The sequence below is a fragment of the Rousettus aegyptiacus genome, unplaced genomic scaffold (genome assembly GCF_014176215.1).
Source record: "Rousettus aegyptiacus isolate mRouAeg1 unplaced genomic scaffold, mRouAeg1.p scaffold_m13_p_5, whole genome shotgun sequence".
Classification (NCBI taxonomy): Eukaryota; Metazoa; Chordata; class Mammalia; order Chiroptera; family Pteropodidae; genus Rousettus; species Rousettus aegyptiacus.
The window spans coordinates 82,279,368-82,296,982 of NW_023416308.1; the positions used below are offsets into that span (position 1 = coordinate 82,279,368).

Here is a 17,615-nt window from a genome sequence, read left to right on the forward strand (position 1 = left end):
AAGCTGAGTAGATGCATTTGGTGATGTGGGCCCCTGGGGGAGGCTAACTGAAAGGCCTGTGGCCAAATGGCAGCAGCCCAAGCTGCAGCCCACTAGGAGCTGGGGAAGGAGTCCTTACATCCCAGATCTGACCGCTGTAACCTAGTAATAATTACCGCCAACTACTGCATGCGTCCGAGGACCAGGCAGTGTGCTACACACTTTATAAACTTTATCTAATTAACTCTCTAAAAACTGTAGAAAGCTGGTTCAGGTTCAGTTGTTGTCTCATTTATAGAGAGATTAAGCACCTGGCCAGGGTCACACAGCCAGTATGTGGAAAAGTCAGGACTCAAACCCACACCTGTCTTCTGACACTGAAACCACTAATAAGAACGGCAAACACATATGCTTTATGAATTTGAACTCATTTATTCCTCGTGATAACCCTATGAGGTAGCAACATTACCGCATTTTAATGGATGTGGAAACTGAGGCGCAGAAAATCCAGAATGTATGCCCAAGACCACAGAACTAGTAAGTGGAGCTGGGACTCAGACGCAGGCAGTCTAGCTGCAGGGCCTACTCACTACACTACCTCTAAGCTGTGCTGACGGCAGTGTCCCTTCATGGACACTGGGTTATGTGTTGAGATGGGCGGAGGGTTCTTCCTGGCTGGACCACACCCTTTGCTTTGGTCAGTTCCCAAGCCCTGAGTTAATTCCTACAGTGAGGTAAGTGTCCAGGTCCAGACATGCATGAGCTTCATTGATTCTCTGTATCCTTGTGGAAGAAGGTCCCCAGCAAGCACAGAGGCAAAGACTGACCTGCGGGAATCCCACTGGGGTTCAGCAAGAGGCCTCAATGTGCGGTTTTTGTCTAAATTTTGTTTCTCGGCAAACTCTAAAAACTTATGACTCATCTCTATTCTAATACAAAGGTGACATTCTAGATCTGGTTCTCACATTGAAAGCTGGGGGGGCATGTCATCGGGCTTCCCAGCTGGCCTTGGAAGGGGAGGGAAGCAGAGGGGGAGGACGCACAGGTTTTCCGCATCACCAGGTAGTCTCCACAGTCGTCCTCTATGGGCAGGAAGATCTCAGGGACCACAATCAAGATACGGCGCTTGGGGGGAGGGTTGATGGTCCACGTACACTCCGTGTTGGCCGGGTAATTGCCTGGGTAATTTGGGGATTCGATGTATCCGGTGAAATCTCCTAGCTCCCCACCACATCTTCTGTCTGGAAGAGGAAATGCCATGAGTTATAAAGGCACAATATCTCTCTGCCATGGCCGCTGAGGAGAACTACTGTATCTCTTTTGTCATTGAGGAATGGGGCCTGGAAATGATAGTATCCTGGGATTGAATCTGTCCTGTTACACCCAGGGTCCCCTCTGGGAGCCCAGCTACATTCGTTCCCCACACAGAACTCACTTTTCTGAGTTCTTAGGCACCGTTAGCTTTTTAGCTTAAAGGTGCTCAAGGTCAGGGGTAAGTATTTGTGAAACAAAAGGACAACTTTAGTTTTCAATATTTTGTTTACGAAGTCCAAGTGCCAGGGGAACCATGACACAGAACCTCTAGGTCTGTCAAAATCTGGGAGAGCAGAGCTTACTGCTCAGTACAGGACATTTAACCCTTTCCTGGAGATCTTTGATGAAGACATGACAGCCATATTCTTTCACTTTCTTCTCTGGTCAAGACCGCATTTTATTTTTAAGTGAGAATTCTAATTAGCTATTAGTCAGTATGGGGCAGGCTAGATATTCACCTTTGGCACCAAAGTGAATACACACACACACACACACACACACACACATACACACACACGCACGCACACACCCCTCAGCCATATATTCATTCATTGACTCTCCCCTCATCCAACAAATGTTTTTTAAAGCTCTGGGGGTTCAGAAATGAGAAAGACACACTCCTCGCCCTCAAGGAATTTATTGTTTAAAACTGTCAGGTGAATCTGTGCAAGAGAAAATGTTAAAGAAATTACCCTTTTCCTTTTTAATTGTAACTGAGATTTATTATTCTAGTAAAAAAAAATAAGCAGACTTTTCTTCTTAGAAGATGGAGAAGGGAGAACCTTGGAGTTGAGAAAACTGCCTTCGAGCCTGAAGGAACATGCCATGTGGCTCCCAAGGAGCAGAGGGTGGGAGGACCAGAAACAGATTTCATCTTGGTGTGGAGAAGAACCCTCCAACACTGTGAACTTCTCCAAATCTAGGATATCAGGACAGGGAGTAAGATTCTTGTTATGCCAGGTATTCGAGAAGAGACTAGAGGGCTACTTGGGAAGATATGGTTAAAGGCACTTCGTTGGGATAGAAAGAAAACTAGATAATCTTCCAATCATAAAACTGAAATGATTCACTGCCCCTGTCAATCCCAAACTCCTCCAGCTTAGGGAAGCCTCCTTGCTCCTCAACACTGCTGTCTTCATGAGACCGAATCAGCGGAGATTTACTTTTGGCCTGTACTAGAGAATTTTACACAATGGTTACAAACAAACGAACAACACAACAAGTCATTGAATGATTTGCTTCCTCATTCTCATAAAATACCAAACTCCTTACTGTAGTATTCAAGGCTTCCCTTCCTGGAGACTCTTCCCCAAAAGCTTTTTGCTTTTCTGAGGCTGTGTTTCCTCCCAGCTACTCTCTTAGGCATAAAGCTCTTTCTCCTGCTATCCCCACAACCTCCCCACCAAAACCTTCTCATGCCCTCCAGAAGACTTTGCTCATTTCTCCAGACAGAACGAGTTGCTCCCTCCTCCGCAATCCCACAGCTTGCGCTGCCTGAGAGGCTAGGGACTTGTTCTCCTTGGAGCGCCTGGCACATAGCAGTCCTGAAATAATGCTGGCTGAACAGGGATGAATTGAAATTTTGCCTTTAGGAGGAAATTACAGCAACTATGGGCCCGTGAATGTGCCGGGAGAAGTAGCCAGAATAAATAAAGGCAACCACCTGGAGGTCAAGCCCTGCTCTCTTTCAGTGCTGGTCTACAAAGTCGCGAGCTGGGCTAAGAATATCTACATGGTTCTGAATGAACCTGAGACCCCTGACACAGACAAATGCACACAGACACACACAGACACACACACAAACACAAACACACACACACAAACACTCAAGTGGACCCAGGCATTTGACTTTGTAATTAGCGCTGTGAAAAGCCTTAGAGAGAGAGACCTACTTTTACACTGGGTTATATTTGTGGAACCATCAAAGTCAGTCGTAGTATTTCCTGGGCAAGAAACACAATTATTTTTTCCAAATTCAGGCTGATATGTTCCTGCTGGACAACGAATACATCGGTGAGTGGTGGTATTGTAGAAGTGTCCAGGTGAACATTGAACTGTGCAAACAGGAAAGGGTAGAAAGAATGAAAAAAAAAAAGTGGATTTTTATCCACTGCAAGATAAAAGATTTCACAGTTAATGAAATCAATTTTTATCCCAAGTGAAGTACTGCTTTCCTACTAATCTGTGGCTAATCAACACTTAATTCTCTAAATAGCCAGCCTGGGTGGAACTCGTGACTCATGTTGCTGAGAAAAATGCAAAGGAAACAAAATACGGCTGTATCTTCAAAGAGTTTGTGGTCCACGCAGAGTCAGGAATAAACAGTTACAACTCGTCTTCACGCAGAGCACGTCTGTAAGTATTGACGGTACACAACTGACACTGGCCGTGAAGCTGGGCTCCTACAAGAGGCGGCAGGAATAGGGCTCTGGAGAAGGGGTAGGACATGTCAGGGTGGGACAGTGGGGCGCTCTAGGTAAGAGCGCTGAGAGGGAGGTAAGCTGGGGGAAGAAGCTGGGGAACCTGTGTACACCTGCTCGTCTCTCCCTGGTTGTCCCTCCAGTCAGCCCTGTCCAAAAGGGCCAAGTGGCTGCAGGGAGACCATGTTTAGGGGATTCCCATGCTCCCCGCACATCCTGCAGGGGTGGATAAAGTGGGAGCGGACATCCCAGCCACTGGGGCACCACCCAGGGCCCCTCTGAGCTGGGCTTGATGAGAGCTTTATCAGACTCCTGTGGTTCTCAAATGGGAAATTCAGTTCTGGAAAAAGGCAAACTGCCATGTCCTCACCTCTGGTTTCACAGTGCTGGAAGGAAGTGGCTCCCAGGTGTTTAGTGGGGAGGCCTCCGCCACAGGAGAAGCAGGAAGTACGGCCAGCTTCAGGCTGGAATGTGCCCAGGGCACAGAGCTGGCAGGGTGTAAAGCCATCAGCAGAATATTCACCAGGTTGGCACAGACCTGGAGACCAATGAGCCTAAGTGAGCAAGGGCCCCAGGCAGAGGTCCTTTCCTATCTCTCTGCAGATGAGATCAGACTTTGGTCAGGCCTGTCAGTCTGTGCTGACTCAGCCCCCACCTCAGTGACAGAAGCCCTGTCCTGCCCTGCCCTGCACTGACCCCGAGGAGATGGCATGTGAGTGCCTGATGTTTACACATAGGGCTACCTAGTACAGTGCAAAGATGTCTCCAAGGAGCCAAGTGCTGACTGCTTCCCAAGCATGGAGCAGGCCTGGGTGTGCTTCAGGCTTAGGACCCAGGCAGCACCTGCAATGCAGGAGACCCCAGAGAGAGGGTTCTCAGCTCTCAAACCAATTTGGTCATTCAACCCAGAAGTATCCCCTCACCCAGCTGATTACATCCTACTGATATAAAGACTCTTCCAGTCACAGAAGAATCTCCTATTTTACCAATTATATATACTAAGTTACATCTCCTTACCCTCAGGTGTGTCCTGGTCTCCTTCAATTAGTCTATGAAATCCGAGCAACCAGTTCACATTGACTAAGGAACCAAGTGGCCTTTACTTCAAGCACCTTACTTTATTACTATTTTTTTAAGTTTATGACAAGGAGGAGCACAGCTTCTATGACAATTAGCTCATCATAGGCAAAATGCTATAAAAATCTGTTGTCTCTTGTATTCCTAATCATCTCTCTTCTATTAATTATCTTTTTTTTTTTTTTTTTTTAGGTGAGGCAACCCTTGGTTGACCTCACAGATTGCAAAGACCTTGTAAACTTACAATCCCTTAATTTTTATTTTTTACCCCTACAGCACCTGGTCTTCCTAGTACTAACCAAGTACTAACCAGGCCCGACCCAGCTTAGCTTCCAAGATCAGATGGGATCAGGCTTTTCCAGGGTAACATGGCCGTAGACTCTTCTCTATTAATTTTCATAGTCTTATTTCTACCCATAAGTTAGGGCTTTAGTGGCATTTAATGAACACACACCCAAGTGAGGAGACTAGAACCTATCACATTTGGCTTCTGATTCCAAATCCTCCACTTCTTGGCTGTGTGACCTTGAAAGAGTCACTTTAACATCATAAAGTTGTTATAGTGAAACGACAACCACATAAAAAGCTTATGTAATACACTTAGCATGATGCCTAGCATAGATAGGTATTCAATAAATGTTAGCTATTATTATTATTACTAATATTCTATATTTATAAATATAAAGGTCACATACAAGTGTAAACACATGCCCCAAAGTACCTCCTCATCAACTTTGCAGTTAGTTCTAGGATTTCAGAACAGGCCAAAGAAAGATGTGGTAGGAGTTACATTCAATCTGAGGATCTGACTTTTAAACCAGAACAGGTCCTGCAGTTGAACTTGGGGTCATTTAGGTGGGAACTAACGCTGGCTCTGGGCACCACTGGAAGGAGAGGCCTGACCGCGGGGTGCCCTGCGCACTGTGCCACGTACACACCCACAAAGCTCCACGTCACATCACCTTCCATTGGAGCCCACAGTGTCAATACAGCTGATCCTTCTTCTATTTAACAAATAGGAAAGAAGCCCAACTGAACCTAAGTAAGCTTGGCTCCAGAGTTAACATTTTATAAGAGATAATTAAAAACTCTTCACAGAGTTTTTTTTTAATGACCAGGTGGATACTATTAAAATATCAATATGCTATGAATCTGAGACCAAAGCTAGAAAAATAATCAGAACTACTTTCTCCATTTTAATACTTTCAATAGTCTCTAGGTACTAGCAGATCATTCAGGTCTTAGGGTATATTTATTTATAGTGAATAAAGCATGTGATTGCAACACTTACACTTTTTTCTGCCAATGTATTTTATCAGATTGTCATTTATTTATTCAAGTGAGCATCACCCAGCATGTGTCAGGCACTGAGTTAGGCATGGTAGAGTAAGAACCCAATATAGCCCCTAGAGCAGTGTGCACTGTCTGTATTGAAATATACTTATGCCTCTTGGATAAATAATGATACTGGGGACTAGAAGAGCAAGAAGGGGTAGGCAGAATGCTCACCTCCACATTCAGACACATTCCAAGCTTCTGAGGTCTTCAAGGCCCCAGGATTTTCTGGTCTTGGGCATGGTTCGCATGTGATTTGTCCTTCCTCATTTTGGAAGGTTCCATTTGGACACAAAACGCAGCGTTCTTGTGCTCCATCATAATATGTTCCAGCCCTGCAACTGACTAGCCAAAGGGGAAAATGATCTGGTCAGTGACAGGACAGAGGCTAAGGAGGAGCAATGTGAATGCTACAGATGAAGGTATACAAATGGCAATGACCCCACATTACCCCATACAAACCCCCTGGATACAGAAGGTGTAGCGCCTCCGGATTCCCTTTGAACACCCTCTCTGCCATGATTCCTGTTACCTACCTGTTAGAGGCATTAATGGAACTTCTTTCCCTAGACCATGAGCTCCTTAGGGGCAGGGATCACAATGGTGGGGGCAGGGATCATGGGGGTCCTAATTATTTTTGAGCACAAGCACTTGATGTCTCTCGCTACTACACAGGACTGCCAGAAGGATTATTAAAGTGAAAATCACTCATTGAACATAGGCCTAGTAATAGAAGAACAGAGGGGAGGGTACTTTTAATTCTGGCTGGTGGCATCCCAGAAGACTTCTTATAGGAGGCCACATTTGTGTCAGGCCTCGAAGGATGAGTAGACTCTCCCCAGGTAGGAAAGCGGGCAGGTTGTAAAGATTCTTGCATAACATATGGGATGAGAAGAAAGATAGGAAGGTTTGGGGTAGATTAAAAAATGTCTTAAATGCTAGGCGCTTAGATTTTATTCTGCAGGTAGAGGAGCCAATGAAAGAAGAGGAATGAGACCAGAAGTTGTGTTATGAAAAGCTCACTCTCTGGTGGCTGAGGGGAGAGTGATCTCAAGGGTCTTACAGAGAAGCTCTCCAAAATAGCACAATTCATATTTGTAATAAAATTAATATGCTACAAAGAACAAAGAACAAACTACAAGGAAATTAATAAACTATGCTTCTGATTACATTTCTGGTGTTGTTAGTTAAATGTGGATTTATATCTCATTGTAGGATATAAAGTAAATATACTGAATTGTGTTCCCTAGTATTATATTCAAACATCATCATCATAACCACTAAAAGAGCCTTTCCAATAGCTAACATCTGTTGAGTACATACAATCCACTATACGCCATGCCAAAAGCTTTACTTACAGTATCTCATTTATTCAAAAGAAAAAAAAAAAAACACCCCTAAGGAGCTAGGTGCTATTATTAGCTCTATTTTACAGAAACAGAGACTAAGGAACATTAAATAATTTGGTCGAGTTCCCACAGCTAATCTGGGAAATACAGCTACAGTGAGATCAAGATCTTTGAATTTAAAGGAAGAAAAAGTCATTTAACAAAAACGCAGACTGAATCACAATTTAAGGCTTTGCCAAGGATTCTCTATGAGGCATTAGGGAAGTTTGACCGAAATAAACACATTCTCTTTTATGTTTAAGATACCAAAAGATAGAAAACAAAATATTGAATGATAAAATTAGTTATTATATCTCTTGGAATAGCTGTAAGGGAGGATATCTGTTTTTATTCTTCCCTACAAATGTAATCTGCATATATACTTTTAGGGTTAAACATGACAAAGTTCTCTATTGCCAGTAATAAAAATGTCTTTTCATTATTCTCTATAATTTTTTTAAATGAGGCTTTTAAAAAATCAAAGTAAGCCAAAATATACCACATTTCAAATATTATTTCTATAAATGCAATCAATCGATAAGGTCTACTCTACATTCTAAGTGTTAATACTTTTTTATGTTGTTTGGATCTCTTTTTACAACATCATGTATAATTTTTATTTTATTTTTTAAATTGAAAGTGAACCAAACTTGCTTTTTGGCAGATAACATTGTAATGAGTATGATGCATAGATCTGTGGCAGACAAAGCCTATAATTCCAGACTTATTCTCTAAATGCAGCCCTGCTGGTTTCCATGATCACTCTGATTTCAGCTCAGCTCCCCTGAAAAGCTAGACTGAACTATGTACTGTTTATCCTGTGCCCTACCTGATTATCCCGATGCCTACGCCAAGCCAGTAAATGAGAGAATAACCCCTCCATGGTTCTAACAGGCCGAATGTCATGAAGACTGACACAAAGTAACTAAAACCCAGGCTGTCTGGAATCCCTGTAGCCCAAGCCATTTCCATTTGGGAAATAGCTGTTTTCATAAGACTCATTCACCCAAAGGGAAAGTGCTCGTATGATGGCGATGACTCCAACAGCCCCAGTAATTGTAACTTAGAGCCAGATCAGTATGGTCTGTCCCATCACAGTTTCTCAGTCCACCCTCCATGGGTGGACAACAAGGGACCCGGTTCTCACTGAAAAGAGTAACTGGATGGGCTCCTGATGCTCTGGGTGTCTGTTCCTCCTTAGAACTATTTAACACCCTCCTCTCCCGCCAAGGCGTTTTCAAGATTACATTTTGAGAAGCCTCACAATATCCCACATCTGTTGCAATTTCTCAGCTGAGCAAAGGGCTGAGAAATGTCCCTTGGGCTGCCCTGAGGAAAGGAGGGCACCAGTTCTTTTTTTCTCACAGTGAAAGGTCTGCTTCACATAAACAAACTCATATTGTCACTCACAGCTTCCATTTTCCTTCCAGAGAGAAAGACCTACAGAAATAATTCATGCCAAGCACCTTCCACGTTAATTTGTTTCTTTCACAAAGTAAAAATGAGCTAAACACTAAAAAGCTATTCTGAAATGTCGCGAAGAGACGTCTGAAAACAGCTCTTTGCAAATGTGCTGAAGATCTGGCCTGAAGAGACCTCAATCACACGTTCCAGTTGGTTCTCCTTTCTCCTCCAGCAGCCAGCTTGTTTTGCTGCCTGGGACAAAGGAGTCGATTGCCCCCAGAACACTTCACGATCACAGCAAAGCTTTTGTGCGTCTTCAGTGACCATTAAAATCCCATTCTCAAATCCCACACAGCTGTTTTCTCCTCTTCTTTAAAAAAAAAATACAAGAAAGCTTTTCTGATGCAAAAGGGAGAGGCCAGCAGGACCAGGATTAATGGCGACAGAGACCTGAAGGATTGCCCTCTTTTCAACACTCCAGCCTTTGAGCATTTCAGGCTGTGGACAAACACTATAGTGTCTCTGTAGCTAAGATGGTGAACCTAATAAAAGAGGTCACTCTCTAGCATCTGACTGTTTTCTTAAGAATCAGGCCTTGACTTCTAAAGGAGAGCCACAAGCAGCCCATGCAGATTCCCAGGGTGTCCTAGAGCTGCGCTTTGTCTCACCTCAGAGGTGACAGCCTCTAGGCATCGCTGTGGCCTCGGGATCCTGGTTTGAGCCCTTTTTAAATGAAACTTTCAAGATAACAGGAGACAGTACCTCCTTGGTTGATTTGTCATCTCTGGCCAGGTTTTTGGTGTGTGCTCAGTTTGCAGTTTGAAAACATTCTTATAGTTGGAGCAAAGAGATGGGCCCAGCTTGACACCTCCCTTGCTGGGTACCCCAATGTGTGCCGGGTTCTCTTTATGCCTAGTTAACTGGGACTGAGATTTCACTTCCTTTGGAGTGCCTCTTTTGCCCTCAATTTAAATATTTTCCCAATGATTTGCCCTTTGCCCTCTTTTCTCTTAATGTTGGCAACTACCCTCAGGATTTCTTCTCTTGTCCCTCTGAAGATTCATTTATTCATTCATTCAATTAAATTCTTACTAAGCCCTGATTATGTGCTGGGTACTGTTCTAGGAGCTGGAGATACAGCAGAGAAGACAGATATGGCCCTGCCCTAAAGGGACTCTCATTTTAGTGGAGAATATAGACAATAAATGAGCAAACGAGTATATAGTAGAATGCTAACTAGTGGTAATTGTGATGAAGGTAAATAAAAATGAAGGTGCTAGGAGAAGACAAGGAGCAATGGGGGTGAAATTTGTGTGTACACTATTTTAAAAGAGTATCCAGGAAAGGCCTCTCTGAGCAGAGATCAGAGGCAAAAAGCCTTGCAAAGGTACTGCCTAATAGCAAAAAGGCCAGTGTAGCAGGAACACAGTGAAAGGGGCAGGGTAATAGGAGATGACTTTTTAAAAGTAAGCAAGGGCCAGATCATGTAGGTTCTTGAAGGTCATGGTGAGGAAATCAGACCTAATTCTAAGTGTGTTGGAGATTTACATGAAGGAGTGAAATGATCTGACATGCTTTTACAAGATCTTCTGCCTGCTGCATGGAGAATGACGAAAGGCAGGCAAGGGTAAGGTGAACAATTCAGAGCCTATCACAATAAACTGGGCAGGAGTTGGTGGTGGTATGGAATGGAATGCTAATAATGGAGGAAGAGAAAACTAGTTAGATTCAGGATAGAATCTGAAGGCAGAGTTGACAGAATTCGCTAATGGATTAGATGGAGTGCATGACAGAATGAGAGAGGTCAAGAAGACTGAGGTTCTCAACTCAAGTAACTAGGTCCATATAAGTGCCATTTACTGAAATAAGAGAGAAATAGGTTTTACTTAGGAGGGAGGAGGATAAAATATTATGTTTAGATACACTGAGCTTGAGATGCTTGTTGGCCATGCAAATTTGATATTGATAAGGCATTACTTATAATTCTGGTCTCCATTATACCTCAGGGGTTTAAAAGACGATCCACTGGGTGTGGGCAACATTTTCACATCTATCTATGTTAATTTTTACCTCAAAAAGGAAAAAATAAAGAAAGGTTCACTGGTTTAGTATATGCCGTAAAGCTGGCCCCTCAGTCAGTGTACATCTCCATGAGTCACAGACACATGTGAAGAAGACACAGCCAAAGAGAAAAGCAGGCATTCCACAACTCTGCGGGTGGGAGGTCCTGACTCAATGTATTGAGAATTACAGTTTAACTGCGCCTGGTCAAACAGATTTCCTGACTGTACTATCCAGTTTCAACCAAACTGTTACAAAATAGAAAGCACTTTGAACGATTCCTGTAGAAACCTGGACTGAAGGTGGAACCAAGGACGCGAGCACAGTGATCAGGAGAGTGCCGGGCGGACGCGGCTGGCACTCCTAGCGCCGGCTGGCACTCCTAGCGCCGTTCCTCGTCAACCTACGCCAGGAGGTAGGAATGGTAACGTTGAACCAATCGGATCTGACAAGAGTTCAGCCAAAATACTAAAGATTGACAAAAAGACTATTTGAAAAATGGACTTATGACCACTACTGTTAACAATGAACCCTGTCAAATTGTAAACGTGATACCTTAAGAGGCTAGCCAGCTATTTAAAATTTTTGTTTAATCTGTATCTCATTCTTCAGTCTTTTTAATTTACATAATACAATGGCCAATAGTACAAGTGTAATTTTTAAATATGCAAACATTCATAAATTTAAGAATATTTTGCTGTATGCGTGTGTGAGAGAGAGAGAAAGAGAAAGAGAGAGAGAGATCAAAAATGTCCAACGCCTGTGGAATAGAGAAGTCTATAACTCAAAACAGACGTCAGAGCTGGAGAGGGCACCAGCATGTGGTGGCATTTAAAGCTATGGCACTGGATGAGGTCACCTAGGAGATCGTGAACACAGAGAAGGGTGATAGAAGACAGTCTGGGAATACCTGCTGTTTTCGAGATCGAAAATTAGGAGAGGACCAGCATAGAAAATGAACAGAGAGCAGCCAGTAAGACAGGAGGAGAACCAGAAGTGTGTCGTGTCTGAAACCCATGAAAAGAAAGTGTTTCCGGAGGGAGGGAGGGATCAGCGAAGTCTGAGTGAGAGTTAGCAACTGGATTTGGTAACATGAAAGTTGTTAGAAAAAAGCAGTTTCAATGAAGGGGTTTAGAATAAAAATCAGATTGGCTACAGTGGAGGAAAAAATGGGAGGTGAGGTGGCAGACAGGGAGTTTAGACAACTCTTTCAAGCAGGTTTACTCTACAGGGGGTCAAAGAAATGAGGCAGCATCCAGAGAGAAGGTAAAGTCAAAGCAGGGTTTGTTTTTGGACAGAAGATGGATTTTTTGTCCTGTTGGAAATGATCTAGTAGAAAAGAAGAATTCTGAGAGGGGGAGGAGGATTCGTGAGGACAATAGCAGGAACAACGTTCTTGAGAAGGTGAGAGGGAACGGGCTCCAGAGTCCAAGTGAAGGAGTTGGCCATAGGCAGGAGCATGGGCTGTTCCTTCACTGTCAGAGGATGTGTGGACAGACACAGGATAGACTGTTTGGACATGAAGAGATGAAACAGATGCCCATGGATATCTCTATCTAGAAGTCTTGTTACAACTTAAATGCAACTTGCCCAAAGGGGATGCTTCTCTTCCCTTCCCTGCCCAGTTCCTCCTGCCCCTTTGGCTTTGTTCTGTTTATAAACACATCTCTACTCTCTCAGTCACCAAGGCTCCAACCCTTGGAGTCCAAACTACAATTATAATCCCAGACTTCTCTCCTCCCCGCTCCATCAGTCAGCTGCAGCACCCTGCAGGTGTGTCCCTCTGGTCCATCCCCTATTCTTCATCCCTATGGCACCAGTGTCCTTTGATCCTCACCATCTCTTATGTAAATTATTGCAAAAAAAACCCCTTCTATTTCCCTTGCCTTCTGTTCCTCCCAGCCTCAGCTCCGTTACACCATCAGAGTAACCTTTCCAAAGCGCTTCTTTGACGGCTTCGCTCCCTGACTCAAAAACCTCCTCTCTCAGTGTCTGTGACTCAAAATTCAGTCTTTAGTCTCCATTTCTATATCTGAGTTCATTCTTTCTCATGCCCTCTCAAGAACCTATTTTTTCTCCCTGCTTTTCCTATAAATCTTTTCTGATTATTTCTTCCCCAGTGATCACATTCATCTAACTATTCAACCAACCCACAGGCTTTTTCTCAGTGCCTCCTGCATATGAAACAGGGCTGGGTGAGATGAGCGACATATGGGAAGCAAGTGCCAGGATCAGAGGCCAAGTCAGAATTCTGAGTTCACTCCAACTCCTTTCTCTTCTCGGTTCCCAATTCCATATATCACCAAATGCTATTTATAGTCCCCCCTAAATATTTCTCTAATCCCTTGCTTCTTTTCTATTCTGTTTAGAATGTTCATGTTCTCCATATTTCTTATGCAAAGCGTTCAAAAGCTCCTAAATTGGTTTTTCTGCCTCTAACTCTGACCTCCAATCCAGTCAGAGAGATTTTTTTTTTTTTTTTTTTTTTAGAATACAGATCTGACCTGGACGCTTTGCGGTTAAATCCTTTAGTGGCACCTGGCCGCCTAGAGATAAAGTTAAGGCTCCTTAGCAACATATTCAAGGTCTCTCATGACTTACCATGCTTTTTCCACCAGCCTAGTAGCCCATCACATCCCACCCTGCACTCCAGGATTAGTAATACTAAAATGTCAGTAATCTCTGTGCACATCTTTCTCCTTCTCATTCCCCAAGACTGTTCCTCTATTGAATACTCTTCTCCTTCTCCATTTACGTGTCATCTGTGCATTCTTTAAAACTCAGCTGAGGGTTTCTACCTTTGGGGAGGGCTTTCCGACTCTTCCCTGGGAGGGCTAAGTGTGACTTGTGGGATGGCGTCATATTTATGCAGGTCCCCTCCACACCTAGCACAGAGCTGGCCTATGCAGGGTTTGCCATATGAGTGCAGTATGAAGATCATCACAGGGTGCAGGCTGTACCCAGGATGGGTGACAGTTATCAAACTGGGAGAGTTGAGAACAGAGGCTCTTGAGTCAGATCTGGATTTGAATCTCGGCTCTGCCACTTACTCATTGGGTGACACTGGGTAAATGGTTTACCTCCCTCTGCCTTGGTTTCTTTATCTGTAAAAAGGGCTTGATCCTTCTTCCCACTTAGGTCTTAGCTCGGATGTCACCTATTCTGAGAGCCTTCCCTGAATACCTTATGGAGAGTAACCCTCCTCCCCTTTGATTCTATTTTATCATCTTCGTAGCACTTGTAACTTCTGAAATCATCCTTTCCTCTTTACTTTTTTACTGTTCATCTCTCCCTGTTTTAATGTGAACTTCATAAGAGAAGATCCCTCACCCTTCCCCCAAGAGAGACTAAGCTGAGTTTTGAAGAATGCACAGATAACATGTAAATGAGGAAGAGTATTTAAGCAAACGAAGAGTCTTGGGGAATGAGAATGAGAAAGATGTGCACAGGGATTACTGACATTTCCGTATATTTTCATTGCTTCATGCCAAGTTCATAGAGTGGTACAGAGCAGTATCTTGAATTGGTTGAATTAATTTTTCTCAACTGCTGCAGAGGAAAGCTACGGCTGTTAAAAGCTGAATTAAACTTTCCTAGTCTCTCAAGAACTGAGGCACTAAAATACTTCCCAGTTTGCCAGTTGTCTGGATTGTGTCTTTTAAAAATCTTGCAAGTTTTAAGAATAATCAAATACAAAAAAAAAAAGTATATTAACAGTATATTTCTTAAACAATTTATCCTTTTTGAAAGGATAAATAGCTATGGGAGAAAAATAGTTAGAAATACATGTCATCATTAATTTTTCTTTAGCTATGAAGGGCTTTACGAATTACTATGAAGCTTTAGGAAGTTGTTCCTTGGAGAACAAAATTGCTATCTTTTTTTTTTTTTTGCCATCTTGCTAAAATTGATCACAGATGGTACAAAGGTCACCTGCAGAGCAGGCTGTCCCCAAAATCCTTAAATGCCAAATTAATGAGACTTCACTATGTAAAAATGACTATAAGAAAGTAAGTATTTAACTGGTCAGAAGTGACTGTTCTTCGATGTAACTTGAGACTTTAAAATTTATTTTTTAAATGAAATTGGGAAAACAAACAATTCAATGAAAATATAGGCAAACAATATGGATATTCCCAGAAGAAATTTAAATGGCCACAGACATATGACAGCATGCTCTGTCTTACTGATAATCAAAGAAAAACAAGTTGGAAAAAGCATATATTAGTATGGTCTTTTTGGAGGGTAATTTGGCAATATCTATTAAAGTTTTAAATACATGTGTCCTTTGACCTGGCAAACGGATGTCTACAAGTCTATAATCTTCAAAAATATTGGCCATGTGCACAAAGAAGAATATTCACTGCAGCATTGTTCATAATAGAATAATTACAGATAATGTAAATGTCCACCAATAGGATAGCTATAGGTGGATATTTAATACGGTTAATAAACACTGGTGTCTTAAAATAGAGTAGGAAGCTTTAAAAGAAATAAGGTAGCTCCTCTGTGAGCATGGAAAGATGTCTGATCTACTCTATAGTTAAAAATAACACATAGCACTATTCAAATTACAGATATATTTTTTAAATGTTTTTTCATACATAAACCTATAATTTATTTTCAACACAGCAGCCAAAGCTGTCCTTTTAAAACATAAGTCAGAACCCTGTTACGCCTCTGCACAAAACCTTAGTTTCTCACACTCAGAGTTAGCACCCTCACCACCATTTGCATTCCCAACATGATCTGGCAACTGCCCTGACTTCCCCCTTCTGCCTCCCTCCCTCAGCTCCTCAGCTCGCCTAGGCCTGGCCTTCTTTCCAGTGCCTCAGGGGTTTCGCACTCACTGATGCCTCTGCCTGTGTCTCCTCCCTGATGTGGCTTCTTCCTCTGTCCTTCACATCTCTGCCCAAAGGACACTTTGCAAGACCACACTCCCAGACCATAGTCTACATTTTGGGGAGTATTCTCCTCTTCACCCTTCCCCTTTATCCTGGCACTTTCTATTTTACTTTCCACCCCTGCTTACCTGATCTTATACCCTTACCACTATCTGCTACAAGGTATATTTCCTTGTTTATTGGATTGTGGCCTGTTTTCCTTCTCTAGCATTATAAACTCTGTGAGAGCTGAGATTTTTGCTCTTTTGTTTCATTACTGGATTACCAGCACCTGGCGCTATTGAAGTGCCACACACTGCACACAGTGGGTATTCAATAAGTATTCAGTGAATGAATAAATAACATTTCATTTGCATATGTGCATAAAAACAGACAGAAAAACACAGCAAACTCTTGACAGTAATTGCTTCTGGGGAGAGGAACTGGGAACTGTGGGGAGAACTTTCACCTTTACTGTATATATTCTGTACCATCTGAAACATGTACTATTTTGGTTATTAAAAACTAAATAAACATATTGTAAAGGAAAAACATAATAGTTCCATCTCCCCTTGCAAGTGACCCAAAACACTTTTTTTTTTTTTGGCTCTTTCCTGCAGACACTGAAAATAATTTCCCAAAAGAACAATTTTACGCTTATCTCTACAGTATGTACCATACAGACAGAGTTCAGAAAATACCAGTAAACCTGGTCTTTATAAAGTTCTGACATCATCAAATAGACGAAGAATGTAAGACAGACTGACTAGCCCATGCCATGTGTCCACTCAGTAAAAAGCCATTCTAATTAAGATATCTGGCTCTTCTTTTCACCCATTTCCTCCCTCCAGCAGGAGGAAGGAATTTCACTGGTAATTCTTTGTGCTGTTTCCTCTACATGGTAAAATCTTGAACACTGCTGTCAGTCAGGGTGAACCTGCTTCGGTCCCTAGCAGGCTACAAAATCCATCCATTGCTAGAGGGAGCTCTAGAGACAACACACATTGCCTCCCTCTGCAACAAATCCGACCTAACTTAGCATGACAAGCATCTCACTCTGGCTACATTCACACACAACAGCAGCTACATAAATCCCACACTGAGTTTTTTTAATAAGTTGTCATGGTCATGAGGCCTCTGTTAAGTACCTCCTGACCCTCGTTCTTGAGTTTTTATTTCCTAAAAGCATACCAGTATTGGTAAAAGCATGGTAATATTGGTAATACTCTCACTGAGAGCTCGTCTACAGGGCCGTTGACACCAGTTTTTCCTGAATTCTTAAGTGGTCACAAAGGCTCCCTGAAGACCCTACCAAGCCTCTCCCTAACAGGTAGCAAATGGGGCCACGAGGAGGACTGGCCTGTTCATCCTTGAGAGTTTCTACAACTCACCCTGGACAGTAGGGCAGCAACAGCCGACTCTCATCACCATTTTGGGATGGAAGCTGGAACTCTTAGAATTTTAAATGAGAACAAACCAACCATCTGTGTTGTTTTTACTTTTCTCCCCCCCTGTAAAAGTGTCAGCTGGAATAAAAGTCAAGACTATTTGAGAACCAGACCCTGGTGGACAGTTATACTTGATTTTACACTTGATTTTTCACTATGTTTTGGCAAAGCAACAGATTTGGGCTGTGGGGCTATTGCTGACAAATCTCTCAAATGAGTACCCAGCTTCGCTTCTTCAAAAACACTGATTTAGTACTCCTTGGCTCAAGCTTCATTTCTCAGGACCTGTGATTCAAATGACACTTC

The 17,615-nt window shown here is 42.7% G+C and overlaps 1 protein-coding gene across 3 annotated transcripts in view; it reads right to left on the reverse strand.

Moving 5' to 3' along the window:
- SCUBE2 (signal peptide, CUB domain and EGF like domain containing 2) overlaps positions 1 to 17,615 on the reverse strand; it is a 60,457-nt gene that overhangs the window by 6,440 nt on the left and 36,402 nt on the right. For all 3 annotated transcript variants that reach the window (XM_016147369.2, XM_036221863.1, XM_036221864.1), the window contains 4 exons: positions 6,300 to 6,470; positions 4,084 to 4,251; positions 3,186 to 3,347; positions 1,023 to 1,220 (listed from right to left, as the gene is read on the reverse strand). In XM_016147369.2, the coding sequence (XP_016002855.2) occupies positions 1,023 to 1,220; positions 3,186 to 3,347; positions 4,084 to 4,251; positions 6,300 to 6,470 (699 nt within the window). The remainder of the gene's footprint in view (positions 1 to 1,022; positions 1,221 to 3,185; positions 3,348 to 4,083; positions 4,252 to 6,299; positions 6,471 to 17,615) is intronic.